Genomic DNA, 24,679 nt, shown 5'->3' on the forward strand with positions numbered 1-24,679 from the left:
GCGGAACATTTGAATCTCTAACTCCCATCTTTGTCCCTTTGTAAGACGGAGGGTTACGACACGACAAGCTCTTCGTCAAACTGCAGGCCGGAGGAGTTCAGCCTGGAATAAAGGCTGTTGCTCGAGGTGTGGACAAACCCTGATGTGAACAGAGGAAGGAATGGGGAAGGGAGATGGGAGATGGGGGGGGCATAGCAGTCGTTTTGGCCTGAAAGCCCGGACGCCTCGGCCAACTCTTTCTATGAATAAAAGCGTAGGAGAGAAAGGAAGATAAGGAGAGAAAAGGGTGAGAAACAGGAGGGATCGACTGTCAGGGGCACACTTAACAAGAGAGGGGGAAAGTATGTGTGCATGTGAGCCAGCTGCAAATCTCTGTGGTTGTGGGACACTTCCAAGATAAGACCCATCTGCCAGGGTGATTTCATTAATAATACAAGCTCTTTGTACAGGGCACTCAATCTCACTCTCTCTTTCTTTCTCTTGCTTCCTTACACACTCTCCGCCCAGGGAGGAGAGCAGAGGCTCGGCCATCTCAACACTCCCCCGTAGTGGCAAGGAGTCGAGCCCATTACAGCCGAGTTGTTGGTTCGTCCATATGTAGGAAAGCTCTCAAGGGGTCACCTCTCAACATGTTAGCTGATAGAGGGAAGGATGGAGGGATGGAGGAGGAGGAGGAGCGGAGTAGCCCACCTCTTCAAACCCCCACCGTGATGAGAGCTCTGAGTGCTCAGCGAGGGGTTCCACTCTCATGGTTCCACTCACAGCCACACACACACACACACACACACACACACACACACACACACACACACACACACACACACACACACACACTTTAAAATATTCTGCAGACCACTCCAACCCCACAAGCGTTGTATTTATTTACAGAATAAATGTCACCCTGGTTCAGATCTGCCATGGCTGACAGTGCCTCTCCCATTTCACTTTCTTTCTCTTTACCATCCCGGCCCTGCCACACATCAACCCGGCTGTATATATTTAAACAGCAAAGTTAACATCTGTGGCAAAACAAGCACTGCTCATATGTGTGTTTCAATAACCTGCAATGCAAACTATACTTTGAGCAGGTCTGCAGGTAGAGCCTCAGGATCATTCAGACTTTACTGTGACACACACTGAGTCACATAGCCAAACAAATGTGTGTGTTATAGGGAAGTCGATACAAGTCAAAGTGTGTTATACTCTTATTGGTGTGGATCTCTGGACGACCCTGTGTCCTAAAAAGTATGTTCTCTACATTGTATTATGTTATGAGAACATTTTTAGTTCTATCGGATGGCAGTTTTTAATTTTTCCTTTAACAATTTAAAGAAAACTAAACAAAAGTGCAACAAAACTACTTGGCCAAGTTAAGTGAAACACCCTGGTTTGGCTTAAAAAGTGTTGGCTTGTTATGTCATTTACGTTTTGGAAGTCAATTAAAATTAAGAAAATTAATTTCACGACTCTCCTGGGCGAAGTCCACCTCGTGCTCCTTACTAATCCGGTTGAAAAGATTTCCCTTAAAACTCAATTGAATGTAATGAAGAAGATTAGGGCCACGTGTGAATTGTTTAGGAGAATTAAAAAAAGAGTTTTTATATTTAAGTCAGGATTCTGAGAAATGATTCACAATTGTGAGAGAAAATTATATTCTGACTTTAATTTCAGAACTCAAATCATTCACTAAAAAATTCACATATGGTAAGATGTCGAAAAAAACGTGTTTTAGAAGCCCATGCTGCTCTCAGTACAGGTTTGTGTGTGTGTGTGTGTGTGTGTGTGTGTGTGTGTGTGTGTGTGTGTGTGTGTGTGTGTGTGTGTGTGTGTGTGTGTGTGTGTGTGTGTCCTGACTGTCTACTGACTGTGAAATTGAGCCTCACTGTCACCCATCTGATTGACTCCTAGCTATTCTTAGCCGTGACAATTTGTAAAATTGACAACATTTGTTACAACACAAGTCGCTGCAGGGCAGAGACAAAGAGTTGGCTCAACAGCCCTGAAAGGGAGGCATGCTCAGCCTCAGACACACAAACTCACACATGACATGATAGAATATATGAATCTAAACGAAAGCACTCGCTCACACTCAAAAGACTCAAATCTCACACCTGTACACACACCCCTGCCTCATCTGTGTGTCCTTGAGCTTTGGCATCATTTGTTTGACCCCCCTCTGCTACTCTCATACATATCATTTTTCTCTCCACCTGACACACCTCTGGATGCTCCTGAATACCAACCTGGGAGACTGATTGATTGCTAAAGCCAATGTGTGTGTGTGAGTGTGTGTGTGAGTTTGAGCTGCTGTGATTATAGTTTATGTTACATGTCCTGCTGCCTGTAACTCCCGCCCTTCCTTCCCTCCTTAGTCTCTGTTCCTCGCTCCGTCCCTCTCTCTGTGTCTCTGTCACAGCGGCGTTGGCACATTGAGGGCAGAGCGTTCCGGCTGGTCGACCTGATGGAGCCGCTGACTCGTGGTGTGGCGTGGATTAACATGGCATTGGAGGATCTCAGTCCAGAGCAGCCCGTCTGCATCAGCTCCCATCACCGAAAACACAGCAGAGCAGACTGGAACACTGAGTGCCAGCCTGGATGTCCAATTGAAATGTTAAACAGCACCCTGTGGTACCCAACATCAGCCACCTCTCAGTTAACTGGTACACAGCACCCTGATCCCAAAGTGTCTTCCAGAGAGCTTAACTCCAACATCACCAACCATCACTGGAAGTCCATTCATTTCCCATAGAGGAGAACCAGCCACAAAGCATTACATAAACAGACTTTCCAACCAGAAAGCAGGAAAGTGATGATTGATATATGATGATACATGAGCCGCGGAAAACATCTGGACTTCTCTATAACTATGAAAGTTAGAGTAAGAGTCCAACCCACTCCTCACACTTTGACTATAGGAGCTCCTAAAGGTGGATGCTCTTATAAATTACATTTGTATATTACTCAATAGGAATTACTCAATAGGAATTTATCAATGGATTATGTTCATGGCTATGTGTTACTGTCCAGATTGTACAGTACAGTAGCAGTACAGCAAAATGGAAAATGCACATTTTCTCCAAAATCAGCGCAAATAAAACTACATGTGTTAAAGTGTCGTATAACTTGAATAAAATCCTCGAAAACAATGATTTCTTAATGTGCAGCTTTAACCAGAACAACAACAACAACAACAACAACAACAACAACTGTAAAACAGCCTCAAAGAACTCACATACATGATTTAAAGCTTGTTCATGGACATATAAGAACAACCAAAAACAATACAAAGCCATTTCTAATTTTCTCTATAGTGCAAACTGTACAAATAAGCCTGTGATAAATCTCTAATCACTCTCTGGCGCTCCGTCTAACACACGACATGGCACAAGCCTCCTCAAACTGCCTCCTTGTGTCACACAGAGTTGACACATGCATTACACATCGACCTGAAAATAAACATACCGTAAGCGTAAAGGACATGACAAGCATGGATCAGACCAGGGTCCCACAGCGCGGGACCTGGAGACACTCCGGCGATATTGACGTGTGATATTGTGACAGAGGAGCTCCAGCAAATCAATGGCTGTATGGGGAATGACTCCAATGTGTACAGAAGCGTGTCTGAGGCCGCATGTCGTGGGTCACAGTTTGTAGTGATCAAGCCATGGGCCAAAGCGGCATTTTGACAGGCTACATGTGATGTGTGCGTTGATATGAAATACTCTTATTGATCAGAGGAGCTGACATTGCTCAAGCTCCAACGATAACTCTTGGTGACATGAAAGCTGGCACTAAACATGAACTCTTTCAGCTGCAGGCTGCTATGGTTGAAATAAACAGTAGTCATAAAGTGGATGGTTTTTTTTTCCCGCGCACAAAGTGAGTTCCACAGAGAAGCAGTTTGGTGGGGAAATCCTGTCCTGACCGCAACCGTATTGAATCCCATCTTTTGGATGAAATGGGACTGTGAGCCAGTCCTTTAACATCAGCACCCAACTTCACTAAAGCTCTTGTGGCTCAATGAGAGTAAGTTCCTGAGAAGAGCCTTCCCAAAGTAGTGGAGGCTGTGTTTAGTATATATCAATCCATTATACTCATAGGTGTAATGTCTAAGTGCCTTTAGCGAAAAGCATGCCCTTTTTTCTATTTCACTCAATAAGTGTTTGCTTTGATTTAAATGAAAGAATTTATAAAAATGACATTCATTTTCACTTCTTTGCTTATATGACTGAAGCTAGCAGAAATCACCACCCATTTTTTACACCGTAAACACGCACAATGAGCATAGAGCGAACCTGACAGTGCAGCTTTTAAAGCCTCTGAAAAGGTGCAAAATCAAATTCTAATGCATTTCACTAAAGTAGATTTCTTGTGTGATTATTGTTTTTCCTGTATATTGTACATGCTCTTTTGTCACTGATCACATCCCTGTTAATGACAAAAATGAGTTTCTCTCCATAGGGCGACACACACACACACACACACACACACACACACACACACACACACACACACACACACACACACACACCCTGTGCATATGTTTTAGTGTGGTTGATTTAAGGATAGGTAAAGGATTTAACTTTGGAGAAATGAAGGTGTTGCCTGATGTTTTCTGTCCTAAACTCTCTTGATTGAATCGTCACGAAAATACTCACAGGGAGGGATCATGGATGAGATCTTTGAGGTTGACGCCACTGCGGTCCTCTGCGAGGTTCCGAAAACAGCTGTCACTAACTGGATGGACAGAGAGAGAGAGAGAGAGAGAGAGAGAGAGAGAGAGGGAAGAAAATCAATTAGCACACAGTTGATAAGCAATCTAACATGAAACACAAAGCGTTTTAGAGACAGTTGCTATCATTACATCACATGTCATAAAAGTGAGTTCATTAAAGGAAAAGGCATCATGGTATCTGGAAACTGAAGCTTTGTTTCCCTGAGAATCCTTTCCACTCATTTGAGTTCCCCTTTTCAAGAAAAAGAAACACCATTTATTATTTTCTAAGCTGTGTAATGGTTGGCCACGCGTGATTACTTATGGTGGGAGACTGAACTGATCCTCAGAAGTAGAAAATGACGAAACACACCAAAGTTATCTTTCTTTGATCAGATGGTGAAACCTAAAGGAGAAACATCCAAGACGCTCCGATCCAAGCACATGGAAGAATAGTTCTGTGTTGTTTTTTTTCCGAATTTCTGTATTCATATTTACACCTGTGACAATAAGCTACATCAGTGTAGTTAGTCGCACTTGTTGATAAAAAAAGTCTGGTGTGACCTGGTATATTTTCTTCTCTATCTTTGTATGTTACAAATCAAATATGGCCGCTATGTGAATAAAGAAAACACTGACATCACCTTCACCATGCAGACTTTTTGATCAGTCCCTGTGAAGCCACACCTTCATCATCTCTAACCTCTCCTTGCAAACCCACGGCTTCCCCTCTCCTGCAGAGCAGGTGCGAGCCACATGAGTCATCCCGGTGATCACAGGCGGATAGAGTGACGGATAGTGTGAGACATGGGGAGATGAAAATGGGGGGGGGGGGGGAATCGCAAAGTGAGAGTAAACAGGAAGAGACGGACGAGGAGGATGAAGAGAGGGACAAGGTGTTTTGTGATCTAACGGGGGCAAACGTGAACGGACACACTCGTGTCTTGAAATAGATGCAAACCGAAGGAGGGAGGAGGGAGGTTGATGGTGGTGCAGTGGATTTAATCCCAAAAACTTGATAGCTTGATAGCTAGTTGTAGGCAAAACTGGAAATGTCATGATTTTAGTCCAATGAAGTGCCATGATCCATGAACGTGAGGAGGGGTGGAGGGAGGGGATGGGAGAGGCAAGAATGGTGTAACAAATGAAAGTGGGATGGCAAAGGGGGGAAGGAAGGAAGCTGGAGGATGGAGCGATGAGATTGAGGGGTGGTGGGGAAGAAAATGGGAGATTGAAAAAGAAATGAAAATAATGAAAGATGGACAGATTTCTTTAAAGGGGGTGGGGGTGATGAGGAGGAAAGCAGTGGTGAGGGGGCAGCGCTGTGGAGATGGAGGTAAACAGAGGGTGCAGGACGTTGCTCTGGGCTCTGGCAAATAAATGGGAGAGTGCTGACATTTGCACACTGAGCCAGCTCAGAAAGAGAGGGAGAAACAAGAGGGACAGAAAGACTGCGGGAGGGAGGGGGGGAGGCGAGATGTAGCAAAAAAAAGGTTGAGGGAGGAGAGAAAAAGGGGAGCAAGCAGCACATGGAATACACACCACCCTGGCTTTAGAGGGGCACTGCTGCATAAGTGCATGAGTGTGTATGTGTGTGTGTGTGAAGAGGGAACTTCCTTCAAGACTGCAGTATTTCTTACACACACACACACGCGCACACGTGCGCACACACGCACACACGCACACACACACACACACACACACACACACACACACACACACACACACACACACACACACACACACACACACACACACACACACACACACACAGCTCTCCTCAGTCTTTCTCTCCCAGCTACCCCTTGATCTAAAAATAGCCGTTCCACTCTCCTACAAGAGGCAGCAACCATTCTGAACCAATCAACACGCTCTGTCAAAGGCATCGGTACCCACCAACCCTCGATGTGTGTGCATGTGTGTGTGTGTTTTTGTGTGTGTGTGTGTGTGTGTGTGTGTGTGTGCGTGCGTGCGTGCGTGCATGTGTGCAACAAGGGGAACTCCTGAGTGAAGGTAATAAAACTGCCCCTCCCTGCACGGGCGAGTAGAAATTGTGTGAAAGTGATCTCTTCCACAAAACAAAAGAAACAGAAAGCAAGAGGGAGAAAAGAGTGGGGACACAAAAAAGGGAGAAAGTGAGTGAGAGTGGAAGAGAGGGAAATCTGACTGCAGTTGAAACAGGCTTCAAAGGAATATTAATGTGATCCTGTGCATGAGCTGAAGACAGGGGAGAGAAGGGGGGAAGAGGAGTGAGAGGGGAGGGGGATAAGGCGTGGAAGAATTGATGACGTTTGTTCCCTCCCACCTCTGAAGCTCCGCCCATGCACCTTTCTCCAGGTAAATCTGCAGCTCAGCGGTGCACTGCATCATCTCCGTGTCCGGGCTAAATCCCGCAATGTGGGAAAACCAGGGACTACATTTTCACAGAAGTTGTCCTCTGCTTTAAACCCTCTAATGATTTGGAGTCAAACTTGATCCCTAAGCAGCCACTCTAACCCAAGCTCATGGTCAAAGTGAAAACGCAATGCAGTGACCCCGTCCCCGCCCCAGAGGACGCTATCCCCCATCGTACATACAGTGCACAGCGAGCTAAAAGGTCAATGCTTCTCCATGGCTGGGTAACCACCAGAAGACTGCAAGAGGCCAGGTTGTCAGAGTTGAGGATGGCTCTACACTGGAACATCATACTGCTATTATGGGGTCAGGCATTTTAAGATGCTCATATGTAGGAAATGAAACTTCCATTCAATCGATTTTCATATCTGACATTCCTGATGTTAAGTGCAACCAGAGACTGCTCTTTAACATGCAGACATTATAGGCATTTGTTCTTCCTGGGAGTGTTTTTATTATTATTTATATATTTTTCCTTTTTTATTAATCAGCTTTAATTTGTAGGTGCTAAATAGAATAGGATTTGGTTTACTGTCAAGCTCCAAAAGTTTCAATTGTCAAACTACTGTTTTCAAGGTCACGAGTCAACTAAAAAGTTCAAACTAAAATGTTCAGCTGGGTAAAAACTATGCTACAAAGTGCATTGATATATAGAACAAAAAGCAAAAATGAAAATAGTGAAAAAAGAAAGAAAGAACCTTTTTTTTTACTTGAAAAAAACAGATTAGATGTGTCGTTATGTCTTAAACCCCACTGTATATATCTATATGGGAATCTTTGTAATTATATAATCTCTCAATTTGATATCTATTGTCTGGTGCCTATGCTTGAATTGACTCCTATCTTCCCATGTTTGCTTCCTCCTATGAGTGTGTGAGTGTTGAAGCCTGATGTCCCCCGGGCTCCAGCAGTGGGAGGAGAGCAGGAGGCCTGTGCTTCAGAAGCATTACACAGGCTAACACTACTCACACATGGGATCCAGGCGTGCACAGCCAAACACTTGCGTTTACTCTCAAAGGGTTAATCGCTAAGCCAAAGCAGAGCAGGAGAGATCGGCACACAGGGGAACACATCAAGAGACCAAAGAGAGCTGATCATGGAGGGAACATGTCAATAAAGAGCGGCAGTGAACGAGAAAACACAGAGGGAATTATGCTTATGAGGAAAGGAACGGGGAGTGGGAAAAGCATCTATGGCAAAAGTGCTTCGGTAGTGCTGTGTTCATTTCCTGGCTCTTCTGGACGTAAAACAGTGTAGAACCATCTACCACGTCTAAAAAATACAACCATACAGCCAAGTACTGTTTTATAAAAAGTCAGATGTTAATTCACTGTTCTTTCACAACAATAACAAGATCAGACAAAAGGAAGGTCATGTATTGTCCTTATTTACGGTAGGCTACTTGTGCTTTGTATGTAATGTAAATATTGTACTAGCCCTACTTTTCCTGTGCAATGAAAAGTTAACTTTTTAGAGATGGACAGTTTAAACCGGAGTACTCACTTTACCAGTTTGACTCATAGGACATGTATTTTGAGCATAACACTGAACAGACAAAAAATACATTAACAAACCAAACAAATGAGTGAAGGTGGCGGGAGAAACAGGTGGTGTGAGCGCATTAGCATATACTGCTACAGTAAGTAAGCTAGCCGTGAAAAGACAGTGGATCAACTAACTAGTTTTGTAATATAGATAGCTTTGTGAGAAAAACACCTGCTATCGTAAAATAGCTTATAAATGAAGAAATACATGTACTTGACCAATTATTGTAACAGTAAGTGATGTATGTGTGCTAACAGATGTAAATCAAAAGCAAAAGATTAAGCACTTATTTTTTAAGATCATATCGTGAGCTATTTTACCTCCAATCACTGATGCTAGTAGCCCCTCATCTGTGCATCACAGTCAATTGCAGCTATAGCACACTATGCTAGGTGTCTTTCCTTCATAGCCTAGCCCTAGAGAAACTCTAGGTTAGCTAACAGGCTATGTGCTGTCAGTCTGTTAGCCGCCAGCAGAGAAGATTCATAAAACAGCTTATATGTTCCACTCAATCATTTCCAGGACATAAAGCAGTCAGCACTCATTATCTCCCTGGGATCCCACACTAATGGGGTTTCCCTTATAGCAGGTCACACACACACACACACACACACACACACACACACACACACACACACACACACACACACACACACACACACACACACACACACACACACCTAAGCCCCCCCATCTTCCCCTTCTATGTTTTTCTTGTTCAATGAAATCAATGGATTGGAGGGGCTTGACGAATCACCACACCCCTTGTGAATATTAATCATAAATCAAAGGCTCGGGGTATAATGAGGCTTGTTTCTAATGACAACAGGCGTGAGGGATGTGTCTGTGGCTCGCTGGCATTATCATATAGCCGGGCAGGAGTGTGCACGTGGGCCCGGCCTGTGTGTGGCTCTGGGAGGGTGAGGTATCACAGCTTTTTTCCCACATGTAGCATGACATTTCAGTGGCAGAAGGCCCACGGCAAGCCAGCTCTCCGTGGCATTTCCAACAGCTGTTTACACACATAGACATAAACCTAATGTGTGTTCTCTGAACACTTGAGTGCATTTGGTGTATGTGCAGTGCAGCCATTCATATGATGCGGTTCACTATGAAAACCATGAGACATCGCATACTACTTTTGGACAAAAAGTAATTCAACAAGCACCCAAAAAGAGACTGACAAAAAACACATCACAATGATCAAAGTGGCATATCTTTGTTCAAAGTATTAGAAAAATAACATTTTAAAATTCAGCAGTATCTTTTTCCGTAGAAAACTACAATTTTAACTGGATTTAGCTTTCAAAATGTGTATGTAAATAAAACTCAAATATCTTCTATAGGCATCTGCAGATGAAAGTTATTATTACAGTAACAACTTTCTTTAGCTACTTGTTTCAACAATGCAGATCCAAATGCTCAACTATTACGAGCAGAAACTTCAAATATTGATACCCATGTATTTGAGGTGAAAGGATCATTAATCAAGAGAACTATTAACAATCAGTTGGCCATTTTGAAACTACAAAAACACACAATTTACTGCGGGTCATGGAGTGCCGTAACAGTGATATATCTTCCACCTGAAAACAGTCTTTGGTTGAGGACAGACACTTGCTGGCTGAGAGCATACCAACCATAAAAAGATAACTAACTTTAATTAGCAATAGCTGGTAAAATGTATCTCAATGTTTTGGATAATGCAAAGGAAACCGGAGCGATTTGTAAATGTTGGAACGTATTGAATACTAGTCTTTTGTTTCCAAGAAACCCAACAGTAAGAAAAAGTGTCTCAAAGACAAACCTCAAAATCGTACAAAGTCAAATCAAAACTGTCTGCATTGCCAGACACCTTAATAGACGATAGTAAGAGAATAATGTGTGTGTGTAATTTGTGTGAACAGACTCTTTCATTTGGCAGGTTTTAAGAATTCTGCAGCTCAGAAAACAACATATGTTGTAGACAACAAGGGTAACATCATTACAAGCTGTCAGAAATACAAATAAATACATGAATTCACACCTAACAGACATATTCTTTCCTTTTTTTTCTTCAACTCAGCTCCGTCTGTGAGTGTTATCTACGGCTGCTCCATTAGTGAGCCAGGTACCATTCTCTTGTTAGAAGCCAAAATGAGCTCGAGAGCAGCTCTATTGATTTCAATAGAAATGTGCTTACACTGGCATCAATATAGCTGCACATTTCTGATACTGTACCTCCCGTTAGAAGCTTCCCTCCTCTCCCCTTCTGCCTCCACATCCCTCCGTCTCCCCCCCCTCCCCCCCTCTCCTCCTTCATCCTTCCAAGCTGCTGATGCAGGGAAACCCAGGGCTGCACCAGTACAACCACGGCTAAGCTGCTCATTCCACTTTGAATCCTCAGAGAAGCTGGGTGAATCTGCATGGAAGACACTCGCTCCATTCATTTCACTTTGCTGCATATGACCAAAGACAGATGATTTGGAGAGCAGGCCGGCCCTGAAATGGAGAGGTATTGGCTAACATTAGCAATGGGGCTCTTTATCTGCCGGCTTTAAGAGTTTGCAGAGAAACGTATGTATGTGCTTAGGCCTAATCAGATCAGGTATTGATTGGTCTTCATAGAGGAAGCTTAATGTTCTCTCTGCTTCTCTGTGATCTCTCACTCGAGGGAGGAAGAGAGGGGAGACCAGAGGCAGAGGGAGGGAGAGACGGAGGTCAAGGGTCACGCTGCGCCTGCACTCAGTCTTACAGTGTCAAGGTTGGGCTGGCAGATGGCCATTCAAAATCAATGGAAGGCTTCTGATCAAAGTGAAGGGTCACAGTCATGCTGACCAGGGGAATCGTTTGATGGGCAAAGCGAGTTCACATGCACAACCCCAATTGGGCTGAGCGTGTCTCAAGAGGTGCAGCTGTCAAGGCGATTTCCGGAGCAGGAGACACGACCATATTGTAAGTGACACATTGTTCACTAAGTGGAAAGTTAATCTAAACTGCATCTCCACAGGGTTCCCATGTGGCGAAGATGGCAGCTTCATCATCGTCTGGTCCACCGGCTGCCCTCCTCATGACCAGCCCCTGCTCCCTGCCCACACATCCCATTTCATGCCAGCCACGCTTCCAAAAAGGCAAGACAAAAGCCCGATCAGCACAGCTGTGGCTTTAGCACATTGTGCCGGCAATCGTCGTGAAATCAGTGGAACAAAGCAAAGTGGAACTCTGCAGCATTAAGCTAAGGGTGCCTCTGTCTGTGGATTCATGAGGAAAATAAACGTCCTGCCACTGCTCAACGCCGGCAGCTCCATCAGATTCCAACTTTATGTACGAAATATATTATTTGATCAAGTGAAAAAGATGACTGTAGGAACGGACAAGTTGCAGCCACAGGTGGAGGAAGTACTCAAATATTTTGGTTAAAAGTAGCAAGTATAAGCGTCAAGATATACTTAAGGTAACACGAATAAAAGTACTCTGCTCAGGACGGCCCATTAAATAACTATATATCTCATAATTATTGATGCATTAAGGTGGTAATCACACAAGAAATAAAAAGGCATTGTGCAGGAAGTGTTGCACTCATAGATATATTTTCGTAACTGCTACGTTCATGAGTGCCATACCAAAAAAACATCAGAGAAGAAATGACCTCAAAAGGTCTATAGTAGGAATCAAGGCGTTCCATTTGATGTTTCATGATGTGATGTTAATGTGTGAGTGGGTGGTTGGTAATACATGTGTGTGTCTGCGTGAACCATTCGACTCTCCTTATTTCCCAGGATGCAGAGTTTAACATGCCCACACACACACACACACACACACACACACACACACACACACACACTCACTAACAAACTCACGCACACACACACGGAGTGCCCCGGGCCCAGCTGTACTAATGAAGCAGCCTGTAAGCAGCTACCTTCATTACATTCAATCCTCTGGACAGTGTCAGCAATTACATTGCAGCTTCCCACTGTCAGGGCTCACACATGTACACACACAGACACACACACACTCATACACACACACCCAGTTGGAAACTTGTCCTTCCTCTCAAGGCTAATGCTAGCTGAGGTTGATGAAGGCAGGAGTTCCTGCTCTTCTTTGGTGGTGGGTGTTTGGCTCGGACTCGCCTGTTTAAAGCACATCTAACTCTGCCCTCCGCCACATCAGCACCCTGTGACGTCTCCCTCTCTCTCAGCCTCTCTGTATGTTGGAGCAGAAGGACGCCTGGAGGCGGGGGGGGGGTGCTGCCTAATAGAGTGCTCCACTTGCCATATTTCACACATCTCATCACGTATCCCACAGAGACACACATACATGTACATGTCAGTGCGGGGGAAACCGAGAGGGAAGCCCCTGGAGGAGCCAGAGCATTCAGGGACTTTTCCAGGGATTGATTTGACGGTTAGGCTGAGCAGGAATTGAAACCTGTTACCTTTAATTATTAGGCAAATATGTACTTAGAGAAATAAGACTCACTAGTGCTGACAAAGATATACAAATGTATGTGATGATATGCAAATAAATTATGCTAATGACAAATGCATTTTCGTTTCCCCTTGGTCTACAACTGATGATTACTGCTTAGTATGCCAATTATTACCTCCGCCAAGGATGGTAGGTTTTCGGCTTGGTTTGTCATTCTGCAGGATAACGAAACAACTATGGCCCTCATTTCTCTAAACTTACAACCTACTTTGGATTGGAAATAAAACCTTAAAGCTGCAATTAACAACTCTTTCTATTATCCATTACATTTTTAGATTACTTCTTCAATTACTTAGCTTAACAATTGTAAGAAAGTTCAGAAGAGTGCAAAATGCCCATCACAGTAATCAGGAACCCAAGTCAGCATGTTCAAATGACTTGTTTAGTCTATTCATGAGTCCAAAACCCAAACATGTTTCATTAACAATTATATAAAACAAAGAAGTCAAATCCTGTCAGTTGACTCTAGTTTTTCGACTCTTCCAACGTCCTCTCACCATCACATTTATGTTGCGTTTAAGTGCTGGTGCCAAAGTCAGACGTCAAGCTTTTCAGCACATTCATGTGGATTTGACAAGTAGTGCTGAGACTTATCTCTCTCCATAAATCTGCTTGCCAATATCAAAAGACAGAATACAAAAGAACAGGTGGGGCGATGACGCAGAACAGAAGCAATTGAGTGAGAAATCCCCCGACTCACTTTTTTCAAATGTACACAGTCATGTGCCCCGATTGAAAACAACCAGTCATGCCTATGGCAAAACCATAAATGATGCACATGGCAACAAAGCTGGTGAACCACGTCACGTCATGTCAATCAAACTGGTTATTGTGTGTGAGAGAGAGTGTGTGTGTGTGTATGGGATTAGCATTTTGTGATGCAAGTGTGTGTGGGGGCGGGTATCTATTAAATTTTGATCCCCAAGTGGCATGATCTGAAAGGGTTTTGAGGTAGAAACGGAAAAAGTATGACGCTGAATAATAGAGGAGAATGGGAGAACACCTTGACCACACTCACACACACACACACACACATGCACACACACACTGGGCTGAGGTCGGCCATCAAACACACCTCGTTAGGGAGAAGCTGGCCTTCTCCATTATTCACATGTACATGTTCCCCTCACACTGCTCGCTCCCTCGCTTCGCCGGTGAGATGGAGTGAGTTGACAGCTAAAGGTAAAAAAGTGAGAAAGGTGGACCGAGAGAGGAAGGTGAGGAGACGGGGACCAAAATAGCGAGCGAGAAAAAGCAAGATGGTTGGAGATAAAATGTGATGTATGAGTGGGAAGGAGAGAGCGTTATATTTATCTCCGAAGTCCCAAGTCTTGTAACACTCGTCAAACTCCATTTCAATTATCATTGATATGGAATTGATTAGTGAAAGTGATGTAAATATAAATGTGTGAGCAAGCCAATGACTGATATAATTCCTGTCAATTATGAATGCAATCGCAGCGATCGCTACTTAGCAACTGTAAACACTGCAGGGAAAAGCCTTTTTAATTGAGAACCATCAAAAATCGCGTGGATCTTTTGAGAGTTTCCCCAAGTATCACCCTTTTCCGAGTGTGTCTCCTTTGTCGCCAAAAAATTAGAAACACAACTCCCAAATTCAAACAACTACGGTGGTTCCCGGAAGCGTGTGTCAAACAAATCAATCAGCGCGTTGCTGCTCGACATGGCCGGTCTTGTGGGCCTCGGGAAGAAGGCATGGAGGGGAGGAAGGAGAGAGGGGAGGGAGTTTAAACAAGTGACAAGCCAATGGACACCCTGGCAGCGTGTCAAGAAGGAGAGGAAGGGCCGTTGCCAAGGGTGACAGCCAGAAGTCACACAGCGCTACACATCTTTCTAGCAGCGCTTCTTCTTGGTACAGACGCTTGTCTTTGTTTGGGTGTCCAGCGCTTCCTATCCTCAAGCTTTTCTATTGGCTGTTGTTAACATGGTTATATTTAAAGGGGCCCCGTTAAACTTTGTGGGGTCTTCCCTTTCCTGTGGTGTGTTGTATAGGTTTTTGTGCATGTCAAATCCCAAAGTTCTCTCCCACACACTCCAACGCCTCGATTGGAGTCCTTTGTTAACTTCTGCAACACAGTGACATCACTTTGTAACACTTGCACTTCTATTGGCTAGCGCTCCAAAGCATTATATGTGATTAGGCAGGACATCTCTTACTGTTGACCAATCAAAACACCCGGCCAGCTAACCAATCAGAGCAGACTAGGCTCTGGTTTCAGACAGAGGGGGGAAAGAGGTGTTGCAGCACAGGCAGTATGAGAACAATAAAGAGCTTTCTGAACATAGAAGCATGTAAACACGTCACAGTAGAGGCACAACATACTAATATGAACCTGAAAATGAGCATAATAGGGCCCCTTTAAAAATAAAAAAGGAGACATTTTGTCATGCACACCTTTTACGACGAAAGCTACACATATTGTGCAAATTATTTACTTCACTTTCACCAGCTTTGTTTTTTCTGTCTTTTGTTTTCCAACCCTCTTCAAACTACCCCCAACTCTCTCTCTCTCTCTGTTTGGCAAACAGCAACAAATGTCGAAATACTGAAAACCTGAGTGATGTTGACATAAATGAAGTTCCCTGTCTCTTCTAGCAGTGAGCCAGATTTAATAGCTGCTCCACTACATGGAAGATGTGAGGAGTATTTCCCTTCCCAGCTTCTGATTCTTGTCAACGCTGATGGTCTAGGAGGAGAATTAAACGGTTGCTTTGCGGATCACGGAGCTGCAAAATCTCTAATATAAATGTTTACATCGACCAGGTTAAAAATGGGATTTTAGCTAATCAAGAAAATGTTAAAACCTTAAGATCACTACACTACAAACAACCAGATAAAGCAGATCTAATATACATTTAAACTGAATAATGTCAACATGTGGGTATTCCTAATGGTTTCATATGGCTAAAAGAGGGTTACACTGTGTTAGCATTGTTAGCCTAGCCCCTGATCTCAATTAGGGGCTCCTTGCGACAACAGCCCCCCCTCGTCCTGTGACAGATGATGGATACAGGCAAGCTGACCTCTCCTAAGTGAAACATGAGGGAGGTTTACGTTTCAGACACCTATTAGCCGAGGACTGATAAAGACGTGAGGCGGCATGGCAGCACACAGGGCAACGCTGATGAATCAATGATTTTTTTTCTGTTTCTCTCAAATGTTTTTCCTCGTCCTTCCTGCATCCTCCATCCCCCCCCCCTTCTCTGTACCTCCAGTCCTAATTAACACCTCAAGCCGGGACACGGGATCCAGAGGCAGCGGGCCACGAGTATGACTCATCAGTTAAAAACGCACGGCTGTATCTTTATCTCGATCTGTATCGCCATCACTCAGCGGCTTCTCTGCTTGCACAGGTTATCGCGAGGACCGACCCAAGCAAAGTGTGGCAGGGAGGGGGGGCGGGAGGGGGGGGTTGATAGTCGTCTCTCCAGAAAAAAACAATAAACCAAGAAGTGTAATTTGTCTTAAAAGGAAAATGTCCTTAAGACATCCGCGTTGTATCATCAGCACTTCTGTCAAAAACAGGAATTTGTTTGAGTTCTTGAGTAAAGGGAGTATAGCGTTTAATGATACTGGAAAAACATTTTGGAACCTATAACTATACATAATAAAAGGTAGTACAGACATCGTATCTCTCCCCAATGACCAAATTGTAGTTTCAAAAATCCTTTTTTTGAGATACAGTAGAATAGGAAAAGAGAAAGTTTGCAATGGAAATGCCTTTGCCGCAGATTACAAAATGAAAATCTGGCATAACATACAATTCAGAAAATGAACAGAACATTTTTGACAAGTGACAATAGACACGTTTCTGCTTAAAATGACTGCTATAAAGTAACTGCTGACTGCACTATGTCGTGGCTATATAAAGACACCATCAGAGAAGACCACTGACGGAGGATGCAAAGCAGGTAAAGAAGGAGGGTGCTAACAATCAAGGTAAAACAAGAGTGAACTTTGACAAAGAATCAATTCAGTAGAGGTCCAGTGGAGGTTTCCACTTTAAACTTCATGTGTTTTTACGGCAGCCAACCAGAAACTAATTCTGGAAGGAGGTGCACTGAGAAACAACAATATGTATAATGTGTAAATATCTGACCTTGGGGCACACCAAGTGACAGAGTCTGTATCTTAACATGTAACTATGCCAAAGTATATTTTCTTTCCTTTTACGTGTGTAAATAAATATGTTTATTGGGATTCTAACTTCACCTACAATGAACCAGGAAGTTGCCCAACATTTGAGTCAAAGGGTTTGGACAGGTTCCTCACCACTCATCATGAAACACTTGCTTGAAGGTGTAACAACTCATTTTAGAATGTCCTGTTTATCACTAACACAAAAATAGCACACAATAGCTCCAAGCTCTGCATGTCCGGTGCAAGTTTCTCTGTAAAAACAAGGTAAGTGCTGACATAAAAAAAGCACCAGTATCTCTTTTGCTCTTTTGCTTACTCCCAAAAATATCAAGCACATCTTCTACTTTCCTTTTGTCTACGCTAGCCTCTTGTGATTATCACCTCGAATGAATGACAGACTGTAACACGGCTTCAGGCCAGGAGGGAGTGGGAACGGACCGACTCTCCTACACCTACGCATCCAGTCTGGGAATAGCTTTCCAGCCCCGATGGAGCTCTTCTCAGGAGAGCTGACAAGAGCCTACAAGAGACTCTGCTCCGCCGAATACCGTCTGCCTCTTGTTCCAACTCTCATCCCAATTAAAGAATATTCACAGCAAGGGAGGATTATTTCCATCTCCTATGAAAGCAGAGAGAGAGGGGTGTGTGCAAAAGGGGAGGAGAGTCACCCCCTCCCGCCCCGACACACACTCCACTCCCCACTACTCCAAGCTGAAAATAATTCCTTTGCAGGGAAGGAACAGGAACAACTGTATTCCCCATTTTTTTCTCCATCTTCCCTGTTTGTCTCTTCTCTTCCAAGTGTATCCCTCTCAAACTAGCATATTGTTGAACAGATGCCCACATATTGTTGCAAGGGAACACCCCAGTAGCAGCTTAGAGATGATTCAACCATAGACAGACATAGAGAGTTGGGTCAAAGCAGGAATAAAATCATGCTAGTGTGTAGACGCACGCCTGGGGCTCTCTGATTCCCATCCAAACCACGTATCGTTATATCACCAGTGAAGCGAATGCTAACATCTATTTTGTCTTTTTCATTCAAGATGTCATCCATGTCAGGGTGTTACGTTTGGCTGTCTCGTGGTGTGATGCTAATGGGAGGAGAGACAGACCAGTGGTAGTGAGGGAGTTTACAAAGACTTTACAAATATGTGAATGGCTTAGAAGTCGCAAGGCACAGATTAAGACATTTCAATGGTGAAGAACAAGATAAGGATAATTCGTATACATCTTCCAAGAGCTTGAGTCTGCTTTAAAGACTGATGGTGTATTTGTGTCTTTCCCCATGGGTATCTGACCAAAAGTAGACAACTTGAAGTTACCAATATTACAATTGAGTTTGAAAGCAGAATGTTTTTATCTCACAATTTAGAAAGTCAACCTTTTCTGTCATGTTGAAAGCTAACCTCAGTTGGCTTGAGGGAGCCTGTAGACAGCTATGTGCTACATGCCATATGTTGTACTCAGCTCTTCTTTTCACCAGGAACTCAATAGGTGGAACCATAGGGTTAACATGCACAGAGTTTTACGCTTGTATCCCCAAACTAATCAGAAGGGCAAAGTCAAGGCCAAATGCTCTATCTCACAAAGTTAACCAAAGTGAAAATGGATTTGTAATGCACGCCATGATTCGGAACAGGCTCCAAAATGTAAGGGGTTTCCCTTGGCCCCTGCTTAACCCTTTCACCAAGTTTCATGAACATCGAGGACAGTAGTTTTCCTACAGTATGGTGACCAACAGACAAACAACCCTCATGACGGACACATTACAGTTATTTTGTTATTTGTATTTCTATGTGGTAAAGATATGCAAAATGACATGTTAATACTTCAACTTATTTTAATTTGATTTATTCTTAACCAAGAAAGTTGTTTTGGGAAATGCTGGAAATTCTTAACTGAAACAAAACTGATGTATCCGCAAAGCCTTGTATCGAAAGGAAAAGCTGTGCCATCAACGCCCACAACACGTGACACCCAAAGCTGAAATGCTCAGACACACTGGGACATATTTCCAGAGCGCAATTGAGGTGTAAGCATTCTGGGAAATGTGTTAATACAAACTGAGAATAAAAGCAGATAAAGCAGGTTTGGTGTGAATCTTCTGCATGTCACAGTCAGATGATGTCAAAATGGTGCCTCGGATAGTAGCTTCCCTTTAATTGTAAAATTCTTGGCTTGCATTTCAGACAGTGGATTGAGTCATTCAGAAAGAGACAGCGAGAGGAGATTGCTCCATAACCTGGCAGCCTCCCACACCGTTCAGTGACAGATGACGGCGTCTCCTTCTTTTGGTCAAGGTGCTCTGGCACGCTAGGTCGCCTCTTGCCGACTTGACTGCTGTTTCTGTAGCGAGTCCTTTTAACGGCTGATCTCTTAAGGTGAGCTTGGGACAAACTCCAAAGATTAAATGATGTGGAAAAGCAGATTCAATAGTTATTATCCCATCTGCGGCCAGACAAGTACACACAAGCAGGCTAGGACACATATCTGCAAACCCACGTGCGTGGACACGTGTACACAAGAAAAGAGGAACACATCAAAAGGTCTACATCAAAGGATAACTCCTATTTAACTAATTAAGTCTGGGGCTGCACATTTGTGTGTTCATCATGTTTTCTTTTAATATGGCGGAGCACTATGTGTTTTGTTGATAAGCATGGTGTCTCAAACTAGTCATAATGATCTCCCAAAACCTTTTCTATGACAACTTGCTTGGGCAAACCTTCACCTTTTTGCCGACCACATTTGATTAGGAAATAGACCACTACTAAAAGCTAGTCACAGAATGTGTTCTATTAACAGAGGGGTTTAGAGAGTGATCTAAATGTGGTTGTTTTGGGAAGCCTGCCTGCTGTCGATTCATGTCTTTCTGATAGACATGTAAGTTTAGAGAGCCGCCCACACGTCCCTGAGCCTCTCTCAGTTGTTACAACTGAGGCAAAAAAAAAAAAATAGAAGAGCGTGAGAGGGATAGGGAGAGATGATACACAGAGGGGAAAGTATGTGTGCCGTCTGTCGCAGAGTGGAGACTTCCTGCCCTGGCTCCTCATTGGAAGCCCGGTGCAGAGTGTGTGTCCGTGTCTCTTTGAGGAAGGGCTGGAGTTTACCCACACACTCCTAGCATACAGCATCAATGGAGGTTTCTATGGGCTGTAAATCAAGCCAAACATCCAAGAGCTTCTGCGACCCATGCATCGAGGGTTGCCGTGCAATAATACTGCATGGTCCCCCACATGCACACTGGCGCTCTACAGATTAAAAACCACTGAATGCTGTTTGCAGGGCTCTCTCTCTCTCTCTCTCTCTCTCTCTCTGCCAACCTCTCTTCCGCTATCTCTCTCTGTGTGTGATCATGGAAGGTATGCATACAGTAGCTATATTTGGGGCAGGGGGGATTTGCTATGCTGTGTTTTCCAGCCAGAGTGCAGTATTAGTGCATAAAGAAAAAGGGCAGAGAAGAGTAACATGCATATGCACATACCACACATGTAAAGGGAATGCACACGTGTGCACACTACACTGTGCATGCTTACAAATGCATAAAAGCTCAGCTGCTGTGCTTCCAATGTGTGACGTAACCCAGCCTGGTTCTCATTGGTAGACGTTTTCCTGAAGTATCTACACAAAACATACCTTTTGAAGCTAAGACCTATGATAGCATTATGAATTCAGACTATGCATCGTACTTTGTCAGACAAGCAAACTAGCAAGCCTGAATCGTGATGTATCTTTGGATGTTTGTATGGTCCTTTTCCTGTTACAAACTTAAGGCCACAATTCACCACCTCTTTACTTGAAACTGTATCTCTTTACACACAAATGCACATGCTTCAACCAATTAGGGTGCACATATTCAGCTGAAGTGAGAGAGTGTGTAGTTGTGTGTGCCCAGGCCCTGAGGCAGGCCCAGGGAGAGGGACACAGGACAATTAAAACTCATGCTCAACAGGAAGAAACACCGACAGCAAGAAAACTGGGCACTCATGCATCAAAATACACAAACACACAAACACCTACAAACCGGTAGATAGAAAAACACAAACATCACAGAGGGTCAAAGTTCTCACCCCCCCCTGAAAAAGGTCACATTTTGAGTGGGACATCTTTAACAAGTGACAGTATGTTCACCCTGTTTGAAGTTTCCTCACAAAATAAACCTAGCCACATATTAAAAAGGTCTTACTTTATTTCAAACACACACATTCTTGGACACGTCAGCCTGAATTCCCTGGCACTGTGTGTCCAGGGTCTAAACAGAGATGTCCCCTGGGCTCTGTCACCTATCTGGAGGGATGTGGGGCTAAGTGATGGAGGAGGGTGAGCCAAGGTCTCATCTCCTCCATGGTGACTGAATGCAGGAGTGGACAGCTGACCTTTAACCCTCATAAGAAGGGAGATTGAGCACTGCTCCAAAATCTATTAGCATTCTGCTCACACTGGACCTATAACACAGCAAACTAATGGCATGACTAGTGGATGTGTAAGACTGAGGTGTGGCGACAAAGGCTCCGCGTTATAACAGAGATCCAACCTGAATATTCGGAGCTTTGCTTGCTCCTGGCAGCACAGCAGGGGACGTTTTGCTGTCAAAATGCATCAACTCAGAAACATAAATAAATAATAAATCACACAGTGGTTTTTCTAACCATGAGTAATCCTTCCACGATTAGATTCTTAAAAGGCTAAGGGTCAGGTAAAACATGGCAACTGAATGCCACCATGCACCATTTCCCCAAACTATTTTCTGCTCACTTCTTTGATGCTTTGTTTTCCTGACAGTGCGAGCCTTCCTGCTCCATAAGTACACACATACATAAAAAAAAAGACAAATAAGCTTGTCGGTTGTGTCTCTGCGCGCCTCAACATCGACATATGTATGCTGGAGTTGTCAACACTGCACAGCGAGATCACACTTGCAATCTGTCACCATACAGTAGGGATGCAGTTGGGGATTCAAGTGAGGAATTAGAGAATGAACCCCTGCTGATGTGGTGTAGGCATACTGTTAAATAAAGGTGATAGGTATTATCTAATCTCTAACTGGTGACAAAGACCAACTATTAACAATGAATTATCTGAAACCATGCTATTTCTGCTTAAACACTTCATCCCCATGAGTTTGCGGCTATTTCCCTTCACATAAAGTCCAAATGTCTCATCATACAGGAAAAAGCTGTGATGGAAAAGGAACAAAAGTGACTGGAGATGGGTTCTCCTCCTCTACTTCCCTGGGTGTATCTATCTGATGCAGTATTTACCGTGGTAAGGTCAGTACCGCACTGATTTGTGAGTGACGCTGGATTTCAGCACCATGGACAGCCCCCCCTTTCTTTCCAAAGCAGGAGAGGAGAGCAGGAGGGATGGAGAAGGAGAAGGCGGGTGGTTGTGGTGTTGTTGGTGGTAGGGGTTTCCCTGGCAGATTTCAGGAGAGGGTCTCTACACAGTCATTCCTCCATCGCTACCACCTCCTCCGTGCTGCTGGATTTCCATACGGAGGAATACCATATGTGTGAGATCACGGCTTGCATGCAATATTGATCTACCCAACCTCACAGGATGGACAGAGAGAGAAAGGGAGGGAGGCAGAGAGGGAGGGAGGGGGGTATTCCTATGGACAGCCTTTATCATGCATGCACCCCACCACCCCCACTCTCTCTCCCTCCCTCTCCATATCCTCCAAAAAATGACTTTCCGATAATGACAACAACCGCTGGATTATGGCGTGATGTTTGATGATCAGAAACATGACAAAGCAGTAGTCTGCACACACACACACACACACACACACACACACACACACACACACACACACACACACACACACACACACACACACACACACACACACACACACACACACACACACACACACACACGAAAAAAAATTAAGGCCGGCGGCGACCAGATCTAACACCATCCGCCGCCTCACAGCCGCACATCGCATCCAAGCGCATAACGTTTCCAATATTGGTAAGTGAGAGACGCGCCGTCATCGCGTTGCATTCAGAGGAATGTCAGGAGGATTTACCCGTGTGTTCAGCCCCACCACAGCCAGCCCCAGCCGTTATCATGTGTCATGTAAACTCCTCGGCCGGCACTGTCATTCACAAATTAAGCCACATCCGATGTCATTTTTCACAGTTTTCCCCTCAGATCCTCCACTGCTGTTAATAGGCCAAAGGATGCGCTCATCACCACATCCACCTTCAGCAACTGTCGTGAGCAACACTTCAAAAATCGCTGTGGTCAGCTGGGTGTCAATAATGCAATCTATAGCCCGAGCATCTTTAGCAGCGACACAACACACGGTCAGCTGTAATTTTCTGCTCTGACAAGCAGATAGGGACATGAATTATTCAATACACATAAACTGAGCTCTTTTTCCTTAGCAGTGAAAACGGCTCGACAAGAAAATATACATGAGCGGACACAAACCAATGCAGAGCCCACATTTATCGCTTCCACCCCATAAGCACTGGATGTAATGTGGCATGTACATGAATGCATGCCGGTGTAAGAAGAAGGGAAAAAATCAGCGTCGCCTTCAAGAGGCTGCAAAAGCCAGCAAGAGACCGAGAGCCACGCAAAAAAAACAGCCGACATGTATGAAGATCCGCACGGACAGCCGGCGGAAATGAAACCATGGAAATGTGAGAAAAATGTAAATGAAGCGATAGGAATTTCTGCGCTTACCTGTCAAGACTCCGACCCGGATTTGGTGGTCGTGGTTCGTTAAAATCATCCCGTCTGACGCCATGTTCAGCAGCGCTGTCGCCCGCACCGAGAACTCACGGCAGGGCCCAGAGCCGATCGCATCGAACTTAGTGGGGAGAGGGAGGGGAGGAGGAGGAAGAGGAGGACGAGGAGGAAGAGATGGAGGAGGGCTGGGATACAGCAAAAGAAAAAAAGGAAAAAAAAAGACCCAGACGAGATGAGTAGAGAGCAGAGCGATCACCAGGACACCTACAGATAAGCGGGCCGGATGCGGGGGCCGTTTAAACCGCACACATCACTCAGCTGGCCGCCTGCCACGGTAGTAGTGTGGATCCCAGATTAAGTCTTATGGAGACCACTATTGATTTCCTGTGAAGGCTTTTAGGGGAGACAGACGAGCAGACGCCACTCACTTTTCTCATGTTTGATGCCCTTTTTGAAGCTGAAGGTTAAGATCTCTGCTGCTCAGAGGCATCTAATTTCACCTCTAACCTGTTGATTGACAGTATCAGTTTCAATCTGAAAGCCTCATCCTCGGTCCCCATAAAAGTCCCCTCCTCCTCACACAGTTATTATGAGATGCACCCCTGCATTTAAAGATTAAAGGGGCCCCTCTAAGAGCAGCTACCCCCCAGAGATGTGTCCGCTACGTCTCAATGTAGTGGCTTAAG

At 44.3% G+C, this 24,679-nt stretch overlaps 1 protein-coding gene across 1 annotated transcript in view; it reads right to left on the reverse strand.

Annotated features, from left to right (window-relative positions):
* LOC104950079 (gephyrin-like) overlaps window positions 1–24,136 on the reverse strand; it is a 35,247-nt gene extending 11,111 nt beyond the window's left edge. Inside the window, exons 1-2 of the mRNA XM_010776532.1 lie at window positions 23,988–24,136; window positions 4,659–4,737 (exon numbers count right to left, since the gene is read on the reverse strand). Coding sequence (XP_010774834.1) covers window positions 4,659–4,737; window positions 23,988–24,051 — 143 coding nt within the window. The 5' untranslated portion in view covers window positions 24,052–24,136. The remainder of the gene's footprint in view (window positions 1–4,658; window positions 4,738–23,987) is intronic.
* Between the last annotated feature and the right edge of the window lie 543 nt (window positions 24,137–24,679).

Source organism: Notothenia coriiceps, unplaced genomic scaffold (assembly GCF_000735185.1).
Source record: "Notothenia coriiceps isolate Sejong01 unplaced genomic scaffold, NC01 NC01_scaffold00017070, whole genome shotgun sequence".
Lineage (NCBI taxonomy): Eukaryota > Metazoa > Chordata > Actinopteri > Perciformes > Nototheniidae > Notothenia > Notothenia coriiceps.